The sequence below is a fragment of the Dama dama genome, chromosome 22 (genome assembly GCF_033118175.1).
Source record: "Dama dama isolate Ldn47 chromosome 22, ASM3311817v1, whole genome shotgun sequence".
Classification (NCBI taxonomy): Eukaryota; Metazoa; Chordata; class Mammalia; order Artiodactyla; family Cervidae; genus Dama; species Dama dama.
This window is the reverse complement of record NC_083702.1, coordinates 53,321,268-53,347,857: the sequence shown is the minus strand read 5'-3', so window position 1 is coordinate 53,347,857 and position 26,590 is coordinate 53,321,268. Positions and strand designations below refer to the sequence as shown.

The 26,590-nt window shown below is 44.1% G+C and overlaps 1 protein-coding gene across 3 annotated transcripts in view; it reads right to left on the bottom strand.

The window, feature by feature from the left end:
* The window catches only part of GNPTAB (N-acetylglucosamine-1-phosphate transferase subunits alpha and beta), a 78,306-nt gene that overhangs the window by 11,409 nt on the left and 40,307 nt on the right, over positions 1-26,590 (bottom strand). For 2 of the 3 annotated variants that reach the window (XM_061125532.1, XM_061125534.1), the window contains exons 5-16: positions 25,017-25,222; positions 17,354-17,418; positions 16,956-17,090; positions 10,401-10,562; positions 9,628-9,807; positions 9,242-9,412; positions 7,813-7,936; positions 6,603-6,806; positions 4,851-5,935; positions 2,588-2,787; positions 2,152-2,371; positions 1,382-1,495 (exon numbers count right to left, since the gene is read on the bottom strand). In XM_061125532.1, coding sequence (XP_060981515.1) covers positions 1,382-1,495; positions 2,152-2,371; positions 2,588-2,787; positions 4,851-5,935; positions 6,603-6,806; positions 7,813-7,936; positions 9,242-9,412; positions 9,628-9,807; positions 10,401-10,562; positions 16,956-17,090; positions 17,354-17,418; positions 25,017-25,222 — 2,866 coding nt within the window. Of the gene's footprint in view, positions 1-1,381; positions 1,496-2,151; positions 2,372-2,587; positions 2,788-4,850; positions 5,936-6,602; positions 6,807-7,812; positions 7,937-9,241; positions 9,413-9,627; positions 9,808-10,400; positions 10,563-16,955; positions 17,091-17,353; positions 17,419-25,016; positions 25,223-26,590 lie in introns of those variants that run through there. The other variant, XM_061125535.1, reaches the window with a different exon arrangement.

Sequence of the window (26,590 nt, the reverse complement as noted above, 5' to 3'; positions counted from 1 at the left end):
TGTGTCACATGCTGGACACAACCAGCAGTACGTATAGTTTGTCTGCATATTCCAGCAGCTGTCAAGGTGCCCCTCACATGTCTCCGCATAGGCGGGCTTCCCCGGGCCCTGAGAACACGAGTGAGAAAACCATCCCTGCTGTGTGCAGTGAGTGCTGAACGAACGCCGGCCTTCTTTCAGAAACCAGACTTGTAACTGATTCACTACTCTTCTCTACATTCGTTTACAAACATCTTGTCTCCAGATAATTATAGGGCTTGAACATTTGCAAGATGGTCAGTTTTTAAAAACACATGTTATTTTGGACTTCCCTGGTGGTGCAGTGGCTAAGACTCCCATGCTCCCAACACAGGGGACACAGGTTCAATGCCTGGTTGGGGAACTAAGATCCTGCATGCTATTGGCCAAATAAAATTTTCAAGATTAAAAAAGAAAAGAAGAATTACTTAGGTTTGAAAAAACATTATTTTGATTATGAAAGTTATCTATTCATTACAGAAAATATGAAAATACTAGTGTGAAAAAAGATATTAAGAACTACCAGTAAAGAAAAATAAGCCAGATACAAAAGACTATATGATTTTAAAAGAAAACTACCTATGACTTAACCCACCACCTATTTTGAAAACATTTTTCCATGTGTGTGTATATGTGTGTGTGTGTATATACATACATATATATGTATCAGTAAAATTAAGCATCACATAAATGGCTGTATTATATCCTTGTTACATCAATTCTAAATGCACTTTTTTTTTTTATTTACATTATCATTTCTTTGAAACTGGGATGCATCTTAGAATCAACAAAGTCTTCCAACCATTTCAGCCAAGTGGCACCCTAATACACTTGTGTGCAGATCATCTACTGCCCCTACTGGTAAGATCCAGAAAGTGCCATCATCAAAGCAACTTAGCTTTGAGGAAAGAAGGGGTTCAATTTCATGAGTAGGCCAGAATACTGGAGTGGGTAGCCTTTCTCTTCTCCAGGGGATCTTCCCAACCCAGGAATCGAACCGGGGTCTCCTGCATTGCAGGCAGATTCTTTACCAACTGAGCTATCAGGGAAGCCTGACTATTTCCTTGGTTAATGTTTAGCAGGATTGCTCTTCTGCGGTTACCTTCTGCCATTCTTAGTAAATGGCTCTCTGCTTATAGAATATAAGCAACTAACCTCAGTATTATGTTAACATCCATTAGGGAGGAAAAAAAGATATTCCAAAGGAAAATATAAATTATTCTAGATTATTGGTGCTACTGATTTCTACCAGAGACCTATAAACATAGAGCCAGCTTCTAGTTTTTGAAGTGTTGTACAGAAATGACAGTAACACCCAATAAGGATGGACTCTGTTTTACATAAATGAACCCACATCACTCACCAGATTCGGATCATAGTACGCTTCCTGAGTTGGCGGGATGTTGTTTAGCTGAGTGATATTAGCAGGAAGCATTTTCGAACAATTGATTAACATGTGTTCCAGACCTGTTAAATCCTAACAAAGCAAAAATAAAAGGATAAACCTTCTACATACAAGTAATGATTGTGGTTTTAAAAATATGTTAAAGTCACCAAAGTGTAAGTGCTACCTTCAAAGAGAGCTTGACTGTATGATTCTTAAAGAGTGGAATGAGACAATACAAACAACTCATCTTTGCCTCAGAGTGGAACGTACGGGACCGGGAGGCCCCACTGATACTGGGTGAGTGAGGGGGTCACCAGATGGGTGTCCTACAGCTGGAATCCTCTTGGTGCTCATCATCCCTAAGTGTCCCACTCCTGGGACTAGAGGATGCCAAGGCAGAGAGGACTCTGCAACACCACGGGTCTGGCTGAGGGCTCCACTCAGCCACATCTGAAGCCCCTGAATGAACCTGTCACGAGAATCTTATATGCAGTTATGGTCTGCCTCTCCTCCACACAATACCATAGCAATCCCTAATGAAAGTCTTAAAAAGAGTCATCCTATAAAACACAAACTTCAAAACTGATTTTAATCCTGGCATTAAAAATGGACTAGTTGTGAACACCCTCATTTGTCTGTACTTGCATTACACTGAAGTATGCAGGTGAGAAGAGAAAGTATCAAATTTAAAAGTTTCATTTAAAATGTCACAAAATGTAGGGGGGACGGGGATAAAATTACAGTACCTGCAAACTTAAAGGCAAGTCATGAATTCTGGTGGCCAGCGTGCGGATTTCTCTGTCAGACAGCACGCCAGATTGGTCTGTGTCAACTTCATCAAAAACTTGGGATATGTTCAGCGGCTGAACGGCACTCATGAGATAATAGAAATAAGAGAAGGCAAACTGCATGTCCTCGGAGTGGCGCACTTTGTGACATGACGTCTTGTCAAATTCTTCAGGGAACCTGCCCAAATGTAACACACGGTGAGATCTGGATACTTACGATATATGTGGTACCCGACACTGTGGCATCAGAATCTTACTTCCCTCCTGCCGAGATAATACTTCCGACACACTAGTCATCAAGTGTCAGAGCCACAGATGCAGGATAGCAAGGATGTGAACTTCAAGCCGCCCTGGCCGAGCACAAGCAGAGCGTTCAGACGTGAGTGGGACTTACATGTCTTGGAGTTCCTGCATCACGATCCGGTCGATCATGTGAGGCATGTGCGCGGGGACTTTCCGAGATGTGAATCCAAACTTGCTGTTTAGAATTTTGTTCACGTATCGGAGGGAATCGGCGAATGTGTCTTTTAGCTGCCTCCCCGTGTGCCTGCTGTCAGTAAAGTAGGCCAGCTGGGTCTTCAGTGACTCTTCTTCCTGCAAGGAGCATCCCCCCCAGCACAGCGTTACATTTACCGCACAAGTGCCCTGTGTTAACAAGAGACGGGGCTACTACTTCATGCAGAGTGGAAGTAACTAGTCACTGTCGAGTGGGGAAAATGAAATGAGCACTAAACAGGTCTCCTTCTGCATCCTGAGACCAGGCCTGACCTGGCCGAGTTCAAAGTGTCGCAGACAACGGCTGTTTACAGGATTTTCTTCAGGGACTAGTCATTGACCGTGAGATTTCACAGCCCATTCCAATGCAACATTTAGAAAATCGATTTACAGTCCATTTGAGAGTGCTTTCAATATGAAGTTATTTCTACTGGTGAAATCAAAGCAACAAGGACTTGAGTTTTGGAGACACAGGCTAGAATACAAAACTGGCTTCACCATATAACAGTGTTAATATTATGAAATGTTAAGAGCCCTATCAAAACCACTAAGAGGTGAAACTGAATGGGCAAAGAATATTGGCAAAGAACCTGAACACACTTTACAGAAGATGAAATATTTTTCCTTCTCTAACTGATGAGAATATAGATGGATATTAACTGCAGTTGGTTAGTCTGTGGAGAAACATGCAGGCCTGCACACTGCTTGTCAAAGGAGGAAGGGGTACAACATAAAAGGACATATTTAAGCTTTATACACACTAGACCCTTTAACCCAGCAATTCTACGTATAGAAATAAAGCTTTCCCCAAGAGTAAGACATATGTACAAGAATATTTATTGCAACATTAGGTATCTGTAATTGCAAAACACTGGAAGCAACTTACAGCTGTTAAAAAACAATGGCAGTTTGCCCACATACTACCACATCAAAGGTGACTGCAGAGCGTTGTATGTATAACTTCACTGTTCCAAAACAAACTATACATATCTAATAGAAAAATACTTGAAGAATATCCACCAAGCTACATATTCATAGTGACTGTCTCAAGTAAGGAGATTAAGGAAGGAAGGAGGAGGAGACCTTTTCCTTTTTTACTGCCTTTTTTTTTTTTTTCTGCATTGCTTCAATTTTTACCACAAGTTTATAGTGCTTCTGCAATTCAGAAAAAAGGACGGTGGTGGTGGTGAGGAAATCAACGCAGGCAAGAACTCTGCAGCCCCTCACTTAACCACTAGTAAATGCTACCCTGTCGGGGACAAAAAGCACCCTGCAGACAATGAAAGGAATGAAACTGCATCCCCTCCACCACTCTCCTCCAGCTTAACGTCTGCTCAGGCTATGCTCTATTCATGACCCAGCATAGACCACAAGGTTTTTGCCTCAGTCTGTTGACTCCTCCCCACTTTTCAAAGGTCCCACACTTCAACGGATCCTTATCACATGGCCACAGTTCTGGCCTCCCTGCTTGCTCTTTGCGTCTCTAAGAGCACTGACCCTACTGACCGTCCTGCGCTCCCGGGCGTTAGCAGAGGGATGGCGCTCCTGAGATGCACATAGGACCCCCTGGCACTGTGGGACAGGAGGGAGAGCGCTGAGGATCCGCTCACACTCACCTGCTGTCGTGACATTGGGAAAGCTAGTCAATTTGTCTGTGTCTCAGGCTTTCCGTTATTGGACAAGTATGCGATCTGACTGCACAAGGTATGCAAAAGCGGTTTTTGAAATAACGTGCCAAGTGAAGATAAGATACCATCGCTGCTCTGCTGGGAACTTGGGGTATGCCCCTGGCTGAGCTCTTACTCACTCACACAAAGGCTGCTTCTGAAACTGCAAAATGGGGACAACCATAGCAGAGAGCCTTACAAGGTATTTTTATTGTTAGAATTATTGGGAAGATTCCGGGAGGAGGAAATGGCAACCCACTCCAGTATTCTTGCCTGAGAAACCCCATGGACAGAGGAGTCTGGCGGGCTACTGTCCGTGGGCTCACAAAGAGCTGGACACGGCTGAAGCAACTTAGCCACATGGAAGAAAAGCACTGAGTTCGGTGGCGGGTACCGGGAAGTTCTGGATTAACGGTAGCTATTGCTTTATCACCACCACTAACAAGCTTACTTTTTTCCTGAGCATGGGAAGGAATAAAGCTGCATGTAACTTACATCAAGCAGATCTTGGAAATACTTTTTCTTCTCCCATGGCAAAAAGCCCAGGTAACTGTCTGTGTATTGCTGCAGTTTTCTTCCAGGTACAACTTCATTGCCACCAGGGTAACTGTTGGCATTTTCCTCAGTTTTTTTCTCTTGTTCTTTCCCTGTGATTACCTTTTCCTGTGCGTCCTTGCTTTCCAGTGGGAAAGTCAGAGATGAGAGCTTTTCTCTTGACACATTTCTGCCTCCTACTTTTGGAGTCATGGTTATTGACCTGAATCTTGCTTCCAGGGGTGGAATCTGGCTCTGGGGATGGCTGTTCACTGTCATTGTCACTGCTGGAAAAGGTGATGATGACCCCTGGAGTCTTTCAGATGTTCCTAAGTTGCTTTTGTGAACCTGTTTTGCCAATGGGGCCTCCAAACCGCCATTTCTTTGCTCTGTTGTTAGAGGGTGATTTACTGTTAACTTTCCATTTTGTGGGTTCATCAGAAAGGACCTCAGCAAGGCTGACTTGGACAGGTTGTATCCTTTCATGGTGATGTCTCCACGTTCTAGTTGCAAATCCAAGTTATTAAGGCTCATCTGGGTCTCTTTTGGAAGGAGTGAAATATTGACCTGCGGAATTTCCACCTCCACTTGGAATCTTCTTGTTGTGTTCAGATCATGTCTCTTGACCTTAGGGAAGCGTTTTTCTTCGGGGATATCCTCAAACAAGATTTCCGCCTCTGGAAGAAGTGTTGTGGAGCTCACCAAACTTTGGTGAGCCTTCTGGGTCGTAGAATTCCGTTTGGGTTCCTCCCTCGTGTCAACGTCTACTACTATCTGGATTTTGAACTCCTCATCATTTTTACCTTGAAGTGTGAGATTAAAATGTATTGTGGTCGCATTCATTCCACTGTGCATTAGGAGGTGGATGGTTTTCCACTTATTGGCGATAGAAGCATGTCGGATGATTGGGTTGTCACTATACGCACCTTCGATCCCCTTTTTGGCTATTTCTGCAAAGCTGAAATAAGGCAGGCATTCACCTTTTGGAATAACATAGTGAGTCTGGTTTGGGAGAAGAGTTACTTTATACAATTCATGAAAATGATCTAGAGGAAAAAACACAAACATGACTTTAAAAAAAAACTACACATTTTCCCCCTTTTCCTTTAATTCTTAGGATTTGAGTTTTCACTTTCTAAGAGTGACTTTAAGTGGACTTTAAAATAATCAGAAATTCTACCACAATAGCTATTGGCCTAGGGCTCTTTTGTACTTTCTGAAGCTATCACTATCACTGACATGGAATGCTAGGGCTGGTTCACTAGCGAGGTACAACATGATTCTGGACAGCAAGTTCCAATGGTCAACCTCTATCCTTTTGTCCATTGGAAAAAAATAACTTTCTACCAAAAGGACCTTCGTTAATAATCCAGCAACAAGATCCAGTATTCTACCATGCTTATTTAATCAACCACTGGTCTCCTTTTATTGTTCCCCAATTAAACCTTCACTATATATTTTCAACTAAGATAAATCTGCTTAGTTTAAGAAAAAAAGCAGACTAGAGCCAAAACAGGAACAGATGCAGCTTCAGTGTCTATGGCTTTCTAAAGATCTGTGTCCTTCTCTTGTAACTCACAACTCGTTTGGATTTCAGGCTGGGAAAGGGCTACCTAGAGAATAATTAAATAATAAAAGTGATCCAAACACCCTCTATTTATCAAGGACTGTTATCCCCTTATTCTAAATATGTTTTCATGGCAGTAAATATACCTTGCCCACAGTCGCCAGCATCGAACCCACAGGATAAGACATTGCAGGCTTGGTCACAGAACTTATCGGCCAACCAGGAATTTGCACATCCTTGATTACAGTAAGAGACACCAGTCATTCCAGCACCAAAATGCCAGGGCTGTCCGACTCCGATACTTCCGGTGCCCCCAGCTCCTGCGATGTAGCGGCTGGCACCACTGTTACCTGGAGGAGGAGGAGGAGGAGGAGAGAATCCTGTGGTGCTTACAATCTCGGAAAAAAAAGACAGCTCCTAGTTCTCAATCAAGACTGATGCATGAATTTCTACCAGGAAAGGTTCACCCTGTTCTTCAATAGAAGATTTTATGTAGCTTAAAAAGAGACCACCTAAAAAGGGGTATCAGCTGACAGTGGACTGGTGTGGGATGACCAGGCCTGGGGTGTGCTCCCAGGGACACATGCAGATGTGTCTGGAGAAGCACATGATGCTGAACACGGGGACTCTGAGGACGGACAAGAGCATGTCCTAATGCAGGCGGCGCCCCCTGCCCGAGCATCACCGCTCTGCGAGAGGCCGAGCTCTCCGGACGGCACAGGCCCTCCTGCGCGGCTGCATTCTCTGCCTGCAGCAGTGTGTATTTTTCAAAAGTGCCTCTGACAGATCTGACTGAAGCACAGAGCTTTGTCTCTTCCAATACTCTTCACTTTCCCACACCTGCTTCCTCACGTGGACTAGGGATGGCAGTATCTGTACCTACTCTCTTTTCCTCTGCGGCTGAGAAATTTAAATGGATACTGAAGGATGCTTTCTAAGTTTAAAGGCTTTATAAACTGAAAGGCAATAAATAAAGGTAAAAACTTGTTTCCTCGACAAGTCCAAATATCAGTGTACAAGACAGGAAGGAGAGGTGCTAAGTAGATGAGACTGTTCATTTCTTCCGCGTCTCTTTAGTCGTCGCTGACCTGGAGCAATCTGCTGACAGCCACTGGCCATGAACTCCTACAAAAACCAGTGAGAGTGAGGGACTCTTGCTCTTGAGCTCATATATTTAAGGGTAGGACCGATTCTCATATTTTTGAATAATAAAATGCATTTGCAAGTGCAGGGTCAACATGGGAAATTGCCCCCAACAATAATAACATGAATAAACTAGGTCACGGGTCCAAGAATGATGACAAATGAAAAAAAATTCCAACAACATAGACAAGTTACACCTGAACACATCCTCACCAGAGCAGTCACCACCATCCCAATCACAGGCCGAATTATTACAAGCCTTGTCACAGTAGCCGTCTTTAATCCAGGATCCTGGGCAGCCCTCAGCGCAGTTGGGCACAGGCCATGTCAAATAAACCTAGGATAAAGCCAGAGAGAAAATAAAGTGGTTTCTGACTTCTGACACTTATTATTCTTAAGCTAGAATTCCTTTAAAAGAAAAATAAAGCAAATGGAGCCTGTAGAAAGGGCCACCCTGTGGTGGTTTCTGGGTCCCGCCCTGCCGATGGGTCTCAGCCGGCACAGTCCCTCTTTTCTGACTGGAGGAAAGCAGACGAGGGCCTGGCTTACAGGTTTAGTCTCACAACACGGGCTTATAAATAATCTGCTGGTAAATAGAGCAGCAACACGCCAGACCTAAGTCCAACTACAAAAGTGTGCAGGTGGGAAGTCTGCAAGAAGTCACTGCTCTTCTCTGATGCTGCTGTAAGCTCCTGAGCGGATGCGTGTATCGTCTCATCGAGGCTGAAAAGGGGCGCAGATGACCTCTCAGTGTCCTCACCTCCACCCGTGAGGTCGTGATGAATAATGCGCACAGCATCTTGAGCTGTGAACAACTCTGCTTTCCAAACAACTGACAAGCTACATGCGTGGTATGTGCTCAGTTGCTCAGTCATATCAGACTCCCTGCAACCCCATGGACTGTAGCCCGACAGGCTCCTCTGTCCATGGAATGTTCCAGGCAAGAATACTGGAGTGGGCTGCCATTTCCTGCCCCAGGGGATCTTCCCAAGCCAGGGGTCAAACTCTCATCTCTTGTGTCTCCTGCATTGGCAGGAAGGTTTTTTACCGTTGTGCCACCTGGGAAGCCCTGACTTGCTATATGGTTACTTCCTAACATTTTTGAAAACTTTTAACATCTCTACATCTTTGCACTGTCCAGCTATTTGGAAGGGCTTTCTTCATCTGGTTAAGTCTTACTTGCTTTTCCAAGCTCATCTCACTCCCAAGTTGGCGATGCCTACACAGCTGACACCTATAACATCTGTGCTCAGGACCGCTTTTTCCATCCTGCCCCTCAAAGCCAGAGTGAGACCGGCTGCCTTCAGTGACACTTCATCCATGTCTTTAAAGCACTACGTTGAGCTAAATTTGCCTTGCGTGTTTTGCTGACATGGTGAGCACAAGAATTTCCCAGGGATTTTGCTTTCTCTGCTGCTGCAGTAGCAGAAAACATACAGGGTGGGTTTGGGTGTTGAGAACATAAGGAAGCAAAGTTCCTGCCGTAGGAACTTTTCGCACTCCCTGTTTGTTACCTCTCCTGAGCTCAGCACTCAAAAATGCTCACTTGGACAAATCTGAATATGACATATACACTGATTTCCCTATGTCCCATCTACAACTTCTAAGTGATTCCTAGACCAGGCACCTCTTAGCTACTCACCTTCTGACCTTTGGAATGACTGTAGAAATCATCTGGCCAGACATCCTTCCCGAACATGACATCATCATTCAGGTAAATGAACTTCTGGGACAGCCCTTCGATGCGATGGATGTGACTTTCAATAGCAGGTGAACTGAACGTGGGTAAGTGGCTCAGATTTCGAAAAACATCCTTTTAACAGACACAAAACAAACAAGACAGAAGAAGGGGAGTGAGAGGGGAGTTTTGTTTTGTTTTTGGAAAGAAATTAGGGAGGTGAATGGAAGGATTAAAGGAAGGTGGATGTGGAGGAGAGGAAAGTCGGGGGATGAAATGAGGGACCAGACAAAGAAATGGAAAAGACGCAACAGGAAACTGCAGCCTTGTGACACATGGCAAGTCTCTACCTGGTGCGTGACTATCGTCACTCGGGGATTATCAAGGTTCAGCCAGGATGGAATCTGCCCGTTGGTGACAATGAAAATGTTCCGAACCCACGGTGCGTGCCTCTCGATAGATCGCAGCGAGTACCTCAGCTCTTCATTATCTTCAAAACGGCTGGCAGAGACATCTTCATCCTGCTTAGACTGAGAAAAGCATGGGGCACGGAAAGATATAAAATATCCCTAAGTCACACTGCCCCTCCTGACTGTCCCCTCTGTCCTCAGGGAACTCCAGCAAACTTTCAAAGACTGCATCCAGCTTTTAAACTTTAAAAATAATGCAAAACACTTAGCATATTTAAAACAACACAAAAACAGCATTTCTTTCATACACCTTTTTAAAGAAAAGGGTCTTGGCTCTGAATGTGGGTCATTTCAATTAGTTATTAACCAATGGCAGTGCCAGGGAATCAAGTCACTCCTCTGTAAGCCCTCTTCCTTCTTCTAATATGTCCGTGTGTGCTCACTCATGTCCAACTCTCCGCAACCCCATGGACCGTAGCCCTCCAGGCTCCTCTGTCCCTGGAATTCTCCAGGCAAGAATACTAGAATGGGTTGTCATTTTCTCCTCCAGGGGATCTTCCCAACTCAGGGACTGAACCCACATCTCCTGCATTGGTAGGCAGATTCTTTACCATGAGCCACCTGGGAAGCTCTCTTCTAATAACAATGACTTATAAATCTTTAATAATCAAAACCCTCAGTTTGGGTTCTAAAAGAATCTCTGCATTCCTTACCTGGCTGATGGCACTCAGATCCCATAATAAATATGCAGGACTTATGGTCAGTTCCTTTCCATTGATGGTCATATTCTTCTTCGTCTGCTTATTCAGTTCTTGGAAATCTTTGGGATTATTCAGCTTTAGAAGTGCTACACTGGCCTCTGAATACAAGTGCAACTATAAAATAATAGGAGAGTTACATGTGGGAAAACTGAACAACAAAGACACCTTTAAATTCCCAGTTGATCCTTGATCTTAAATATAAATAACGTGTTATATATACTACATATTGTGTACTAACTAACTATACTATCTGCTGTTTATTGTACCCATTAAATATATACTGCATATATTTAAAAGATTAAAAGTTTCATATACATATTTGAAACAGCAAGCCAGTATTGCGGAGAGAAAACCTACACGGGCCAGACACATTTCCCAAATGAATGCAACAGACCAGCTATTTAGGACCAGGAGAGCGTTGGGGGCTGTGACAAGCAGGACATCTCAGGCCCCATCTGAAAAAGGCAGCCACTAGTCAACAGGGACAAAGGCAGCCAGATCTCTGGAGAGGCCGGGATCCCCAGTATCACGTGGAGTCTCCCAGTTTTCAGTGGTGGCTCATATAGTTTTGATTGTCACGCATACAAACAAAACACGTCTGGTCACCAATCTGTGGCCTCTGTTCTAGAACCCTGCCCGGCTGCCTACGGTGAGGCAAGTCCTGCCCGGCGCTGGGGCCGTGGCGGGGGCGAGCACGTCTGTCAGCAGATGCCTCACGGCGCCCGGGCCCTGAAGCGCCTGGACAGGAAAACCGCCGTGAGGGGCAGTGTTTTCGAAGCAGCCATAAACCCAAGAGGGGACATCACACGCAGCAACACATTTTACAAGCACCCTTCCCCACCTCGGCCAGAGTCCACACCACCCTCGATACGTCTTTTTTGTTGCTGTTTTTACTTCTGTGTCATACAAATTCCTGTGAAGAGAGGCTTTCAGAACTCAAAGAGCAGGGAGATGGTTGAAGACCACTCATCTAGGACAGCAACACCCTACTGCGAACGGGCTTTCCTCGTAGGGTCAATTTCTTTCTCAATTTTTAGCCTTCTCAATTTACAAAACAGAGCAAGGGACTTCTCTGGTGGGCCAGTGGCTAAGACTCTCTGCTCCCAATGCAGGGGGGCCCAGGTTGGATCCCTGGTCGGGGAACTAGATCTCAGGCGCCACAACTAAGGTGCAGCCAAATTTAAAAAAATAAATAAAAAAACAGAGAAAACACAAATTACTTTGGGGTCACTAAGCTTTTGCATGTGCTACATGACTATGTTTAGGTCATCCTGCAAAGTCTCCCGAGTTTATGCAGGCCAAAAGTAGAGGTCAGAGTTAGAATTTCATTTATCTCTCTTCCCCTTTGTATTATGTAGGCACTCACTCCCACTGCAAATTGTGTGTGCGTGTGTGCGCCCTGTCCTCTTTACTGATCAATTTCTCTCGCCTAACAGTATCTGGTGCACACAAAGCGCTCATCACAGACCTGCTCAGACTGCTGTCACTGTCCTGCCTCACTCCAGGAGAGGGAGAGGAGGCGGGCCACGCAGGCAAGCGTCCTCTGTCTGTTCTAAGTACCTAACAGTCTCCCTGTCCTCCCCCAGCCTCCCCTCCCAGAGACACTCCCAGAACCTCACAGGGCTCCCTGGAGTGCAAAAATCACTGTTCCAGGATAAATAAATGTCATACTTTAATATCCTAATTTAATTTTAAATTTATTGGGAAAGTGAAAGTCACTCAGTCCTGTCCAACTCTTTGTGACCCCGTGGACTGTACAGTCCATGGAATTCTCCAGGCCAGAATACTGGAGTGGATAGCCTTTCCCTTCTCCAGGGGATCTTCCCAACCCAGGGATCAAACCCAGGTCTCCCGCATTGCAGGCGGATTCTTTACCGGCTGAACCACCAGGAAAGCTTAATTATGAAAGTGAAAGTACCCTTTATTAATCTCTTCTACTCAAGCTGCTTTTATTCTAGAAAACTACTTTGAAATTTCCCAGGGATTTGTCTAAGAGATGGAAAATTGGAAAAGAGATGAAAACTAAAGAGCTTAAAGGAACGTTTGTATGTATGAAGAAAAATTTGTCAACCGTCTTGAGTGGTGCAAAGGATCCTGTGTTGGCCGCTAGGTGGCACCCTAACCCCAGACGCCTTAATTACTCTTCAGGGGAAGACAGGAGGCGGTAAGGAAACCGCAGTGTAGTGAGTGCCTGAGGCTGGAGTTCTTAGCCTGGGAATCTGTGGGTCAACTGGTTCCTTATATAACTTCTTACTTGAAATTACAAGCCAGTCTTAATTCTTTAAATTACAAGTTTCTCCAAGACAGAACAACTTCTACACCCACCCCCTGCAGACCCATAGCCAGACATGTAACATGACCGAGAAATGAAGTTTTGCTATTTTTTAAGCCACTGGGACTTTAGGATGTTTGTTACAATAACATTATCTAGAATGATGTGACTGATCCACCTTTAGATGGTAGTGTGAGGTTGGGGAAAAAAATGTGCCAGCTAATGCAACTGAAAAACAAATTAGCTCTTTTTAGTAATTTCAGAACTCAAGCAACTAGGTCTTACTATGTCCTGGTGGTTTTCTAAAACTTGTATCAGTTTCAGAGGTGCCTGTCTAATCTACCAAAATGCTCACAGGAGGAACAAAACCAAAATAAAGGGTGCCTGAAAATGGTTTTGTTTGCAAAACAAAATTGTGTATGCTTTAAAAGGCACACAAGATGGTTTCAGGGAGATCACAGGAAAGGGGGCATTAGTACAAATATTACTACCATTTACTACGACCTTGAACGTGTCGTGCCTTGAACAGAGGTTTGAGGGGTCAGAGTCCAAGTCAGACAGTATGCTGTTCCCACCTTGCCTACACTGTCCTTCCTGCAGAAATAAATTATCAATAATTGATCAGCCTTCGAGGATCCCGTGTAGCCTCCTAACTCTTTGGAAACTTGTCTCTGATCCACGCAGATCTTTCTTTCTTGTCTCTAAAATGCCAACTCATCCTTGATAGCTAACCTCCTACTATCCTGTTTTGCTCCTTGACCACTACATGTACACATATATTGCCTCCAAAATAGCCTGAGGACAAGTGCATGTCCTCCATTTCTGTACACCCACTCAGCAACCAGCATCACTTAATTCAACCACAGGTGAGAATTTACTTGACAGCTCGGGGAAGACCTTCTGCTCCAACATATGCTGAAGTGAACAAAAACAAAACCCAAAAAACAAATGAAAAAGTCACCATGAATGAAAACGTCCAAAAAGAAAATGATTTAGAGGAAGCTGAAAATAAAGACCACGGATATATGCTAGTATAAAATAAAAAAAATTTTTTAAAGACCATGATAACCTGATTTCTCAAAAGTTGAATTTTGTGTCCATCACATTAAAAAAAAAATTCTACAGCAAAATTAGAGGGTAATTAATCAGATCACAAAAGGACTCACACCTCAAGGTATTGGGTAAAAAGTTCATTTGGATATTTCTGTTAAGATGATAGGATTCTTCAGGCAAGAATACTGGAATGGGTAGCCATTCCCTTCTCCAGGGGATTGTCCCCACCCAGGGGTCAAACCTGGGTCTCCCCCATTGCAGGCAGATTCTCTACCATCTGAGCCCACCAGGGAACCCCTAAGATGTTATGGAGAAACCCAAACAAAATTTTTGGCCAACCCAATATCTCAAACTACAAAGTTTTCAATAGAGAAGACTGCTTGATTTGTAAGATTATAGTCCACAGAAGAGTTTTCATGAATTCAAATCTATCACCTTGCAAACAAAACCATTTTCAACTAACTCCCACTTCCCCTGATGGGGGTAAGAATGGAATCTTACCTTCTTTTTCACTAAACAAGATGATGAAGGCCAAGTTGTTGGATGTACAAAATCATGACATCAAAAAACTAAAAGACTCCTTTGAATAATCACTCCACTAAAACGGTTTCCTTTACATCCCAGGACATTGTATATGGCAGGTGTTAGAGTCTTGCTTCTTGCTCATTCTCTCAATAAGGGCCCCTAAATGCCAGGCCCAGAGATGATCACTAGCGTACAAGATGAGCAGGCAGTACCTGTCCTGAGATGCTCGCAGCCTGCCCAGGGTCTCTGGGACAGGACCGAGCCCGAGGTGGCTCTGGTGTTCACGGGCCTTAGCAAAGGCCACCGGAGGGTCCTGGGGAGGCACAGTGCTTCACCGCTCAGGTCCTGAACAGGAGCCGGCGTCTCAGCCCTTCCTCCCACGTGCCACCGGGCACCTCCAACATATTACCCCAGACTGAGCTTTCATTTCCCTCCCCAAATCTTACTTCTCCCATGAAGAGTGTGGTTAATGTCACCATGTCCACCTTCAGTGGTTCACATCCACTTCCCCTTTCATTTTTCCTTCCGTGTCCTCCAGGAGCTAGTAAGTCAGCGGGTCAGGCTGAGGGCTTCCAGACGGTTCTGGAACCATTCTCATCACTGGCACCACTGCCAAGGCACCTGGGGAACCTGAATGTCTTGCTGGGCTGTGGCAGCAGTGGATGGGCTGGTTTCACTCGGTCAGCCTTGGCACGGTCCCTGGCACATAGCAGGTGTTTCATCAACGCTAGACTGGGAACCCGGTAGTTGGAAACTTCATCCTCAGGGTGCCCGTAATAGAACCAGGAAGTAGGACCCAAAGAAAGACAGTGCCTTGGAGAACCAGGCTTGAATGCTGACACCACCGTCTTTCTGTGGTTCTTCCTCCTCATTTTCTCTTGAGCCTCCAAAAATCAGAAGCCCTTATTCCTGAAGCCAATCACAGGTGCTGGCACTGTGACAATGAGCTGCAATAAATACTGTGAATACCTGGCTGGATCCCCCAGGAGGTGCCAGCCTCTAGGACGACAGGTCTGGGGAATGCAGATCAACCTCCAGCCGGGTGAATGGCGGAGGAGGGGGCGTCCCCGTGGACAGAGCTGGGGTTCTACTGCCTCCTTCAAGTCCTGCCCTCCCTGCCTCTCCCGGCACTCACCACTGCGCACTGCCCCAAACTAGCCTACCAAAGAGGTGACCACGACTTGGATCTTTTGGCAGGCCACGCCCACCCAGCAGCAGATTCGCTGGTCAAAAGTAGAGACACACGTCTACACCTGTACAACCAACAGCTAGGAAGCCAAGAAGCTGAATAAATGCTGATCTATGGGTTTATCTGCCCAAATCAACACTAAAAATAATTCAGGGGAAGGAGGAATATAATTATTTATTTTAAGAAAAAACTACAGATTAAGAAATAATCCAACCCTCATCGGGCTGGGCATTACCGTATTGCCAGGTACCAGAAAGAAAATTATGCGGGAAAATATGAAGAAAAGACAGAAGTGTCATTCATATTACCAAGGTATTTACAAAGGTAATACAAAGTATCTTAAAACAGTGAAACACTTAAGGGGAAAGGAAAGGAAGGGAACTCAGACAGGCAGAGAGAAAACACAGTCCAGACATAAACTCTAAAAGCCCCTAGTCACAGCTCTCCCCGCACTGCCTCCACCTCCATCCTTTCACCTCCCCATTGTTAAATGACATCAACAGGAGACAGAGGGAAGAAGCAGGAAGCTAAAAACTGGCAGAATTTAGAGAACGTTTCTTTGTAAAATCAGGAGGAGCAGAGCCTAGCAAACTCTGAGCCAAGACCTTTATGCCTTCCATCCTGAGGGAGGAAGAATTCATCCTTACAACCTAACAGCAGGCGTCCTGACAGAAGGTCCCAAGGACGGCACACCCACACGACCTGTGCCCTACGTCAATCAGACACACGGCTCTAAGGACGAGAAAGGTTAACACATGTCACAGCCTCCAAAGTCAGCTCTCACGGATGGGCTCGGTGTTCAAGTGTGAAGAGTTAACGTGTATAAATACTATATATTTGTTTGTGGCTCAGCTAGCTATTAAGGAATGAAGGGCTCCCATTATCAAATTTCCAAGTACCCGCAGCATTGCCCTGTGTGCGTGGAAGCTCTAAGCAAGTCCGCAGGCTGGGGCCTGTGTGTGCCTGCAAACACGTGCTGGGCCTCCCCCATCCCCTCCTTCCACGCTCACTCTCAGCAGCCGGAAGAGCACCTGGCTCACACAGACGCACCTTTGTTAAACAAATGAATCCTTATTCTGCCCGGGAAACCTACAATCCAAGTCAGACTCCTAACATTTGGAATTAAGAGCAAAAAATTAAGAGTAAAAAAGCCAGAATCTTCTACAAATAAAAAGCTGTCTTTACGACAGCATATGTGACAGACTGGAGAACCTCTTTGCTTCATTTGGGTTTTTTGGTTTATTTTTTGGACACAACACTCAGTTTATTGAATCTTAGTTCCCCAACCAGGGATTGAACCTGCACTCTCAACAGTAAAAGCAGAGTCCTAACCACTGGACCACCCGGGAATTCCCCCTCTGCGTCTTGTCGTCAGCTATACTATGAATGTAACGGAAGGGGCTGCCGAGAAGAGGCATGCGTTAAATGGGATGTGCTATACTAATTGTTCTATTTTCTAAGCTCTTACCAGTTTTATTTTAGAAGAAAGATTTTCTGGCAATTTTGCTTTTAGTTGATTGGTTTCCTTGAATGTTGGTGGGAATCCACTCAGGAAAGCCAAATCTGGCATTAGCACTAGCCCAGGGGCTTCCTTATCTGTTGTCTAAAATAAGAACAGGAAAAACACAGCTCACTTTCCACATCATAAGGCTGGTGAAAACTTACAGCTGAGAAAACTAGGAAAGATCTATTATTGCATCACACAAGCTTCAAAACAAGAATGGTATGATTATTTAAATCAATACTAGTACTGGAAAGCTTACAGGAAAAGTAAACATTAAAAAGCCTCTCAAAGTAAAACAGCTTTATTTCTCACACTTTTATTCTAACGGATTGCAAAAATACAGCTAATTTAAAGTAACATACCAAATAGCCCCTCCAAACTGTCTGTCTGCTGTTTCCTTTAAACATTTCAGCCTGGGCATCTTCAACTACAACAGAGAATACAATAAACAAGCATGATTTTAATGAATACTTAACCATGATGTCTGGCAGGATACTGTACAAGGCATTTTGAGAGCTGTCAAATTTTCCAGTAGTCATGTATGGATGTGAGAGTTGGGACTATAAAGAAAGCTGTGTGCCAAAGAATTGATGCTTTTGAACTGTAGTGTTGGAGAAGACTCTTGACAGTCCTTTGGACTGCAAAGAAATCCACTCTATCCTAAAGGAAATCAATCCTGAATATTCACTGGAAGGACTGATGCTGAAGCTGAAACTCTAATACTTTGGCCACCTGATGCAAAGAGCTGACTCATTTGAAAAGACCCTGATGCTGGGAAAGACTGAAGGCGGGAGGAGAAGGGGACGACAGAGGATGAGATGGTTGGATGGCATCACTGACTCGATGGACATGAGTTTGAGTAAACTCCGGGAGTTGGTGATGGACAGGGAGGCCTGGTGTGCTGCAGTCCATGGGGTCGCAAAGAGTCGGACACGACTGAACGACTGAACTGAACTGAAACCAGTATAATACATGGTCTCAAAGAAAAGGTAGTTGGGGGAGACAAAATTAACCCATCCAACAAGAGGGGAGCTACTGTAACCCGCTGTAATTCTGCAGTACTGAAGGAGAGGCTCCGGTGTGCAGAGGAAACAGAAATGAAAAGATTGACAGGAATGACAGAGGTAAGACCAAACATCAAACATCGACAAGTTTCATTTAAAAAATAAAATTGTTTGACGAAAAGTAAAACATTTGGGAGTGGTGGGTACAAGGAAAAGAGGGCAACCAGAAGGGGCCCTTGAAAGCCAGGCCAGTAGCATTTATTGATAGATGGACGTGGGGAGGCGCTGTAAGTCCAGGGATTCCCCCAGAGTCACCGTGAACTCCTGTGATTCATCAGGTAATGTGGTTAGAGCAGATTAAGTTGGGGGTCGGGAGGGTGATAGGCTTCCCAGGTGGCGCAGCAGTAAAGAATCCGCCTGCTAACACAGGAGACCCGGGTTCAATCCCTGGGTCGGGACAATCCCTCGGAGTAGGAAGTGGCAACCCACTCCAGTATTCTTGCCTCGGAAATCCCCTGGACAGAGGAGCCTAGCAGGCTTGAGTCCATGGGATCGCCAAGAGTCATACATGACTGAGCAACTAAGCATGCACAAGCAAGGACGATGATGATGCATGCCGACCAGGAGAGAGTTTTCAAGTGGTAGGGACAAATGGAATCAGCAACCTGCTGACATCTGGGGACCACGGAAAACAGGAGGTCAGAAGGCTGTAATCCTCATTCTCAAAACAGACACAGAAAGCAGGGTCTACAGATTATAGCCTGCAAGATGGAGGTCAACCCTGGGCAAGAGTCTCAAATGTACCATAAAAATATAGTTGGTGAGTGCTGGAGAAGGTCTTCACAGTATACTGTTTATCTTTAATGGAAGCACTGGGGGCTAACTGCATGAGTCCATCTTGGATAAATTTATCAAAAAACACTTCACTCTGTCCCTATCTGTCTCTCCCTGCTGATAAGGTGGATTCTATACTGGTAGATCATGTCATGGCAAACACACGGAGGAAAAGTGGAAACAGTGACAGAGTTTATTCTCTTGGGCTCCAAAATCAAAATTAAAAGATGCTTGCTCTTTGGAAGGAAAGCTATGACAAACCTAAACAGCGTATTAAAAAGTAGAGACATCACTTTGCTGACAAAGGTCCATATAGTCAAAACTATGGTTTTTCCAGCAGTCATGTACGGATGTGAGTTGAACCATAAAAAAGGCTGACCAGCACAGAATTGATGCTTTCAAATTGTGGTGCTGGAGAAGGCTCTTGAGAGTCCCTTGGACTGCAAGGAGATAAAACCAGTCAATCCTAAAACAAATCAACCCTGAATATTCATTGGAAGGACTGATACTGAAGCTGGAGCTCTAATACTTAGGTCACCTGATGCAAAGAGCCGACTCACTGCAAAAGACCCTGATGCTGGGAAAGATTGAAGGCAGGAGGAGAAGAGGGCGACAGAAGATGAGATGGTTGGATGGCATCACCGACTTGATGGACATGAGTTTGAGCAAGCTTCGGGAGTTGGTGATGGACAGGGAAGCCTGGCGAGCTGTGGTCCATGAGGTCGCAAAGAGTCAGACATGACTTAGCAACTGAACAACATCAATACTGGTCGATCAGACAATTAGAAGCGTTGCACAATATGTCTTTGTTCATAATCTCAGGAAGGCAGCTGAACACCACCTCATGTCATCTTTATGGGTCTAACAGAGACTAGATCTCAAGTTAGGCAGGTTATAACCAATTCTGACCAGAGAGTATAAAATTATAAAAGCTATAGTCAACCCAGAGAGGGGTTTTGGAGGTCTGCTATAGGTTCTGTCTTGTTCAACAATCCATCAAGGTTTTGGAAAATACAGGAGTCATGCTTGTGGAATGTGTGGGTTTACAGGAAGCCAACAGAGAAGCTATTACCCTGGGTAACAGAGCAAGGGTTCCCCCCAAAGTCCTTGACTGTTTAGAGCCATCAGTCAAATCTAGCAAAATAAAGTCTCCTACAAACAGAGGTAAGATCTTTAACTGGGCAACAAAACAAAACCAAGTATAAATTAAAAGGAATCTTTGAAGAAAAATCAAAATTTAAAAAAATTAAATAAAATGGGTATTTGAGTTAGTAAATGTAAGTTTTAAAAAAAGACTTAGAGGCGTTTTAGTCGACAGTGAGTTCAGGATGAGTCAGTAATGCTAAGGCCATACTGAATTTCCTCCTAACACTGTGCTTTTAAGCAGGAGAGGGCTTAGAATAAGAAGGGTGATATTCCCCAACACCAACCCATCAGGAAGCCCTATTGAGTTGACCTTCAAAATGTCCAGAGTCTAACCACTTCTCACCACCACACTGATCCAAGCCCCTTTCCTTCTTACCTCAATTATTACAACCTTTGCCCCTCCTCAGTCTGTTCCCACTATAGCAGCCAGACTGATTCTTCTGGAACATAAGTCAGATCACAAAACCCTTCAATGATTGATTCCGCAACACACTCTGATTTAAAGGCAAAAGCCTGTACCATTTGGTGCCTGTTGCTTCTCTGGGCTCATTGCTTGCTCCCTCCTCGTTCACTCTGTGCTAGCCACACTGGCCTCCCTGCCCTTCTTCCAACGTGTCAGACAGACTCCTGCCTCGGGGCCTCGGGGCCTCCCACTGGCTACCCCACTTACCGTGTGTATAGGGAAATATGGGGAAGCGCTGCTTGCCCACAGACTTGTGTGGCGGGCTCTCTCGCCTCCTTCCAATTTTCGTCAAAAATCACCCACTCGGGGAGTCTGCCCTACCCGCCCCCCAGTTTCCCCTGTCCTGTTTTTCTCCACAGCATTCATCTTCTACAAACTATAGGATTTAACCTGTATGCTGTATCAGTTGTCTGAGCCCTGGGCCAAGATGTAAATTTGATGAGGGCAGGGATTTCTGTCCATCTGTTCACGTCTGCATCTGGCATATAGTATGCACTTGATAAACAGTGAAGAAATAGTCCCGATCTCTTTGAAGACTGAACCACATTGGCATAGTGCTCAATTCCAGCTGAAACACTTTAAAGGTAATAGAAACTAAAGTGCATTCTGAGAGGATCAAACGAGGGTGCAGTCAAGTACCTAACAGACAGCTAAAGAAGAAGAGATGCTACACAGGGCAGGGACTGGCTCCACAGGGTCCCAAGGGCACAATTGAACCAGGCTGACAAAGCTGTAAGCAAGCACTTCGTAGTTCCTCGTAAAAATCAATGTAGTCCAGAGGCAGAATCAATTGTCACAGGAGGAAATTCATTTCCTAAACATCAAAGGAGACAAGCTTGACTGGAAAGCCCATTTTGCTGAGATGTGGGTCCTGGCTGCAGGGCTGGACCGTGTGACTGCTGAAGTCCTGTCCAATCGGCAGTCCGGGACACAGCGGAAGTGGTAGGGTGATCAGGAGAGGGCAGAAATGACACATTTCAGAAGGAAAAAAAAACCAACCAACAGATCTCGATGATTAACTGGAAAGAGGTTAAATGAGATTATCTTTAACATGCCAAACATGGCTAAAATTTCTTAATCTAGATCAGGGTTTGGCAGTCCATGGTCCAAAATCTAGCCACTGCTGAATTCAGCATGGCCCCGATCTAAAAACAATGTTAGCATTTTTAAACGGCTGAATGTTTATACAAATACCTACATGATATCTGGCATTTTGCCTCTTAGCCCACAAAGCCTAAACTATTTACTACCTGGTCCTTTATGAAACAATTCTGCTATCCGTGATCTAGATACCTAAGCATGATAAAAGAGCGAGTTTGTGGCCTACTAAAAATGGAAGCTACATGAAGGTAGGAATGTGCCCTTTTTTCCTCTGCTGTTTGCCTAAAATAACAACCAAGTCAGGGCAGTGACTCAACAAATATTTACTAAATGAGTCAACGTGATAAGCAGGACAGTCAAACAAAAACCCAAGTGGAAATTAAAAAACAGTGTTTAAGAGACTATTACTTACTATGAATCTTACCTATATCACACATTACAATCCTTTTTTTTGGCCACATGTGGGATCTGAGTTCCCTGACCAGTGATCGAACCCATACCCCCTGCATGGGAAGTGTGGAGTCTTAACCACTGGACGGCCAGGGAAACCCCAAACTTTACAATCTTTTACATCTTCGACATGTCATAAAATGAGTAGAGGAAAACCCAAGCTTCTCTCCATAGACTTTATAACTGAGTTATAATTGCTAACATAATATCATTCCTTTTTCTCTTCCGGTGAAGTGTTATCAGAGTAAATTGCCAATATCCACTGGATCATCGAAAAAGCAAGCAAGGTACAAAAAAGCATCTACTTCTGCTTTATTGACTACTCCAAAGCCTTTAACTGTGTGGATCACAACAAACTGTGGAAAATTCTTAAAGAGATGGGAATACCAGATCACCTGACCTGCCTCCTGAGAAATCTGTAAGCGGGTCAAGAAGCAACAGTTAGAACTGGACATGGAACAACAGACCAGTTCCAAATTGGGAAAGGAGTACGTCAAGGCTGCAAATTGTCACCCTGTTTATTTAACTTATATGCAGAGTACGTCATGCGAAATGCCAGATGAAGCACAAGCTAGCATCACGATTTCAAGAAATACCAATAACCTCAGATATGCAGATAACACCACCCTTATGGAGAAAGCAAAGAAGAACTAAAGAGCCTCTTGATGAAAGTGAAAGAGGAGAGTGAAAAAGTTGGCTTAAAACTCAATATTAGGAAAACTAAGATTATGGCATCTGGTCCAATCACTTCATAGCAAATAGATGGGGAAAAATGGAACAGTGATAGACTGTATTTTTTGGGGCTCCAAAATCACTACAGATGGTGACTGCAGCCATGAAATTAAAAGACACTTGTTCATTGGAAGGAAAGCCATGATCAACCTAGACAGCATATTAAAAAGTAGAGACATTACTTTGCCAACAAAAGTCTGTCTAGTCAAAGCTATGGTTTTTCCAGTAGTCATGTACAGATGTGAGAGTTGGACTACAAAAAAGCTGAGTGCTGAAGCATTGATGCTTTTGAACTGTGCTGTTGGAGAAGACTCTTGAGAGTCCCTTGGACTGCAAGGAGATCCAACCAGTCCATCCTAAAGATCAGTCCTGGGTGTTCAATGGAAGGACTGATGCTGAAACTGAAACTCCAATACTTTGGCCACCTGATGCGAAGAGCTGAGTCATTTGAAAAGACCCTGATGCTAGGAAAGACTGAAGGCAAGAGGACAAGGGGACGACAGAGGATAAGATGGTTGGATGGCATCACCGACTCGATGGACATGAGTTTGAGTAAACTCCAGGAGCTGGTGATGGACAGGGAAGCCTGGGTTGCTACAGTCCATGGGGTCGCAAAGAGTCGGACATAACTGAACTGAACTGAAAGCTAAACTCAGCCAAACAATAAATCATGTAGCTTGTTAAATTTGTCAAAAATTATCCTTTACTTTCCCTATATATTTAAAAATATAGCATAAATTTTAAAAATAAGTTTCTATACAAAATAGTTCAGAAACAGGTTGGTAATGTGAAGGGGGAGATGTCTGCACTTGGACCTTTCAAATCACAAAGAGTAAGTACCAGGAAATGAGCACTATTGTTAGACACTGTTCAGCACACAAACTGGTGAGGAGGTTTCTGCTGGGAAGAAATTCGGTGAGAACCCCAGAAACTCCAATGCAGTCAAAAACTAAGCTGTGAGCTAGATTACAAGTGCTACAGGGATACAGAAAAATAAAATCATTGTGAATGTCCCAGTCCAGGATCCTCATGGAGACAGCAGTGGAGATGGGGCTGGAAAGAACAGGCGACGGTGGCAATTCCCTGGTGGTCCAGTGGTTAGGACTCTGTGCTTTCAATGCCAGGGCTTTCGGTCCCTGGTCAGGGAACTAAGACCCCACAAGCCATATGGCACAGCCACACACACACAGACACACACACACGAAGACCAGGAGATGGGCTGGGAGAGGAAGAAGGGTGGGACAGGCAACAATCTGTGCGTAAAGACACTGACAGTTGCAAGGAGATGCAAGGAGGGCTGGGAAGCAAGAGGATGACCAAGGCAACTAAACCTCCATCTGGACCACCAGCAAGAGGGTTTGTATCCACGTAAAAAACAAATACGTACTACTATTATTCTCTCCAGAGAGAGCAGCTGTAAACAGGTTGGAAAACGCTGATTTTATCAGTTATGTGCTGGACAGATCCGAGAAGAACTTTAGAGGCAGACAGAGCAGACAGGACTCTATTACTGGAACTGAGTGAAGAAATTTGGTCTGGTGTAGAGGAAATCTGATTAAGTATGAAAGATAAGATTCTTGCAAAAAAAAAAAAAAAAAAAAAGCAGCTCATAGGATGTGGCTGATTACAGATTAGAGTAAGAACAGGTCAAAGATAGTTCCAGAATGAGAACTTGAGAACAGAACTGTAAAGGGGACGAGGCAGCCTTCATCTTACACAAGGGAAAACAGCGGTTCTGGGGAGCGCAGCTCAGCGCCGAGGAAGGATAAGAGACAAGAGGAAGGATTACGGAGGGAGACACAGGCGTGGGGCTCAGCAGCTCAGTGGCCAGATGGGAGGACGGGATCTCGAAGGATGTGGGTGCACATTTTATGCCAAGAATTACACATTTAATGATATTATCTGGCCAAATCAACTGCAAAACCAGACGTTTCAGAACATTCAGCATGAATGCTCCAAGTACGGTTAGTCCAAGCTGCAGAGGACAACCTCACTGAGGAATTATATGGTTTAAAAAAAAAGCCTCCAGAATAACTCAGAGCCAAGAGAATACAGTAAACGTTGAGTTCCAGCTTTCAGGACCTGACCTCAGCATTCAGGCTGACATGTGTATTACATAGAATGAAATATATATAACCCCTTTCTGAAATACAATGGCAGCTCTTCTGCTTCCTGTTATATTTTTAGTTTATCAGGCATTTTTTAAAAACTTAATCAATTCTGTTCCATTCAAACTTTTGTTATCCCAGCATCCAATGATATCAAGACTTTAAAACACCCACAAGAAGATCTTACCGTTCTTAGTACTGTCGAAAACAACAACTGAGACGTTAGTGGAAGGGTTTTTTGGTTTTGCAACGTTGAATACATCACTGGCAGAATGGAAAGAAGGATAAAGAGACGGCAGGTCCTTCAGTGTGATGTTGGTGGGCAGGGCTGGGTCCAGGACAAGCATTGGCACCTTAATGCAGTGCGTCAGCAAACACTCCAGAGGCTTCTCACTGGAAAGACACGAACACGCTCACAACCACGTGCTTGAAAAATGTAAGCAACGCTGAGATGCCCACTGGTTACTACTAAATTTTACAGGTGTTTCTTCTGTGTTTTATTTAAAAATCATAAATGCTCAATCAACAAGGAGTTCTATTTCAAGAATATAAAAATTTAGTAAGTTAGCAAGTCTGGTAGAAAATTATTAAACAAGTGCAACTCAAAAGATAGAGCTTTCCAACTCCTATTAATAAAGTAAGACGGCCACAAAATTTACAACTCAAAGGTGCACAAGAAATTAAGCATTTCATTACTATTGTTTTCAACATTATCTGTAACTCCAGTAAAGCCCATGATTAGACAGGTTAGGAAGTAGATAAATTCTGGTTAACAATGTCATCAGATACAGTTTACCAATTCCAACTAGAATAAAACTGAGTGCCCTGAATATAACAGAACACAAGGCAAACAAAAGCAAATGTGACACAGCGTGATGGACTTACATGAAATATTCCTGCCTAAACATAAGAAACACCTAGGATAACAGTCAGTGGCCACAGAGAATTCAGAAGGTAGGAGCTATGACCAGTTAATAAACAATACATGAAACTGTGAAACCTCATCAATGGTCAAAGAAATGCAAAGAAAACTGATGACCTTTAGCTTACTAAATTAGCACCCCTCAAAATATGAAGAGGCAATGTTTGTCCAAGTGTAGCATGCCTACCTTTCTCAAACTCTGCAGTGTCCCTCCAGATGAATTCCCCATTTCCTCTTTGCAAAAGCAATTTGCTAATATATACACATACATTATGTGTACATATGGGCTTCCCTGGCGGCTCAGATGGTAAAGAATCTGCCTGCAATGCAGGAGACCTAGCTTTGATCCCTGGGTCAGAAAGATAGCCTGGAGAAGGGAATGGCAACCCACTCCAGAGTTCTTGCCTAGAGAACTCCATGGACAGAGCAGCCTAGTGGGCTACAGTCCGTGGGGTCACAAAGAGTCAGACACGACTGCGTGACTCACACACACACACCCCCCGCCCCCACACCTCCATCAGACCCATGAAAACACACGTGTGCTTCTTCCGAAGTAGTTTATGTCCAGGAATGTAGTCCAAGTGGAAGAGAAACAAAAACAGGAAAAACAGACAAACCCACATGCAGAAAATGCCACAGACCCAAAGATAGCATCAGTAGTGAAAATACAGCAGTTCCCAACATTTAGTACACTTTGTGGAATATTATATAACTATTAAAATGGATAAGTAAGAAGTAGTAAGATAACATAGAAGTATTTACGATTACCTAAAACAAAAAACAGAATACAAAACTGTACAGATGAGAAACTGTTTACTATAAAAACGTGCATGAAAAGG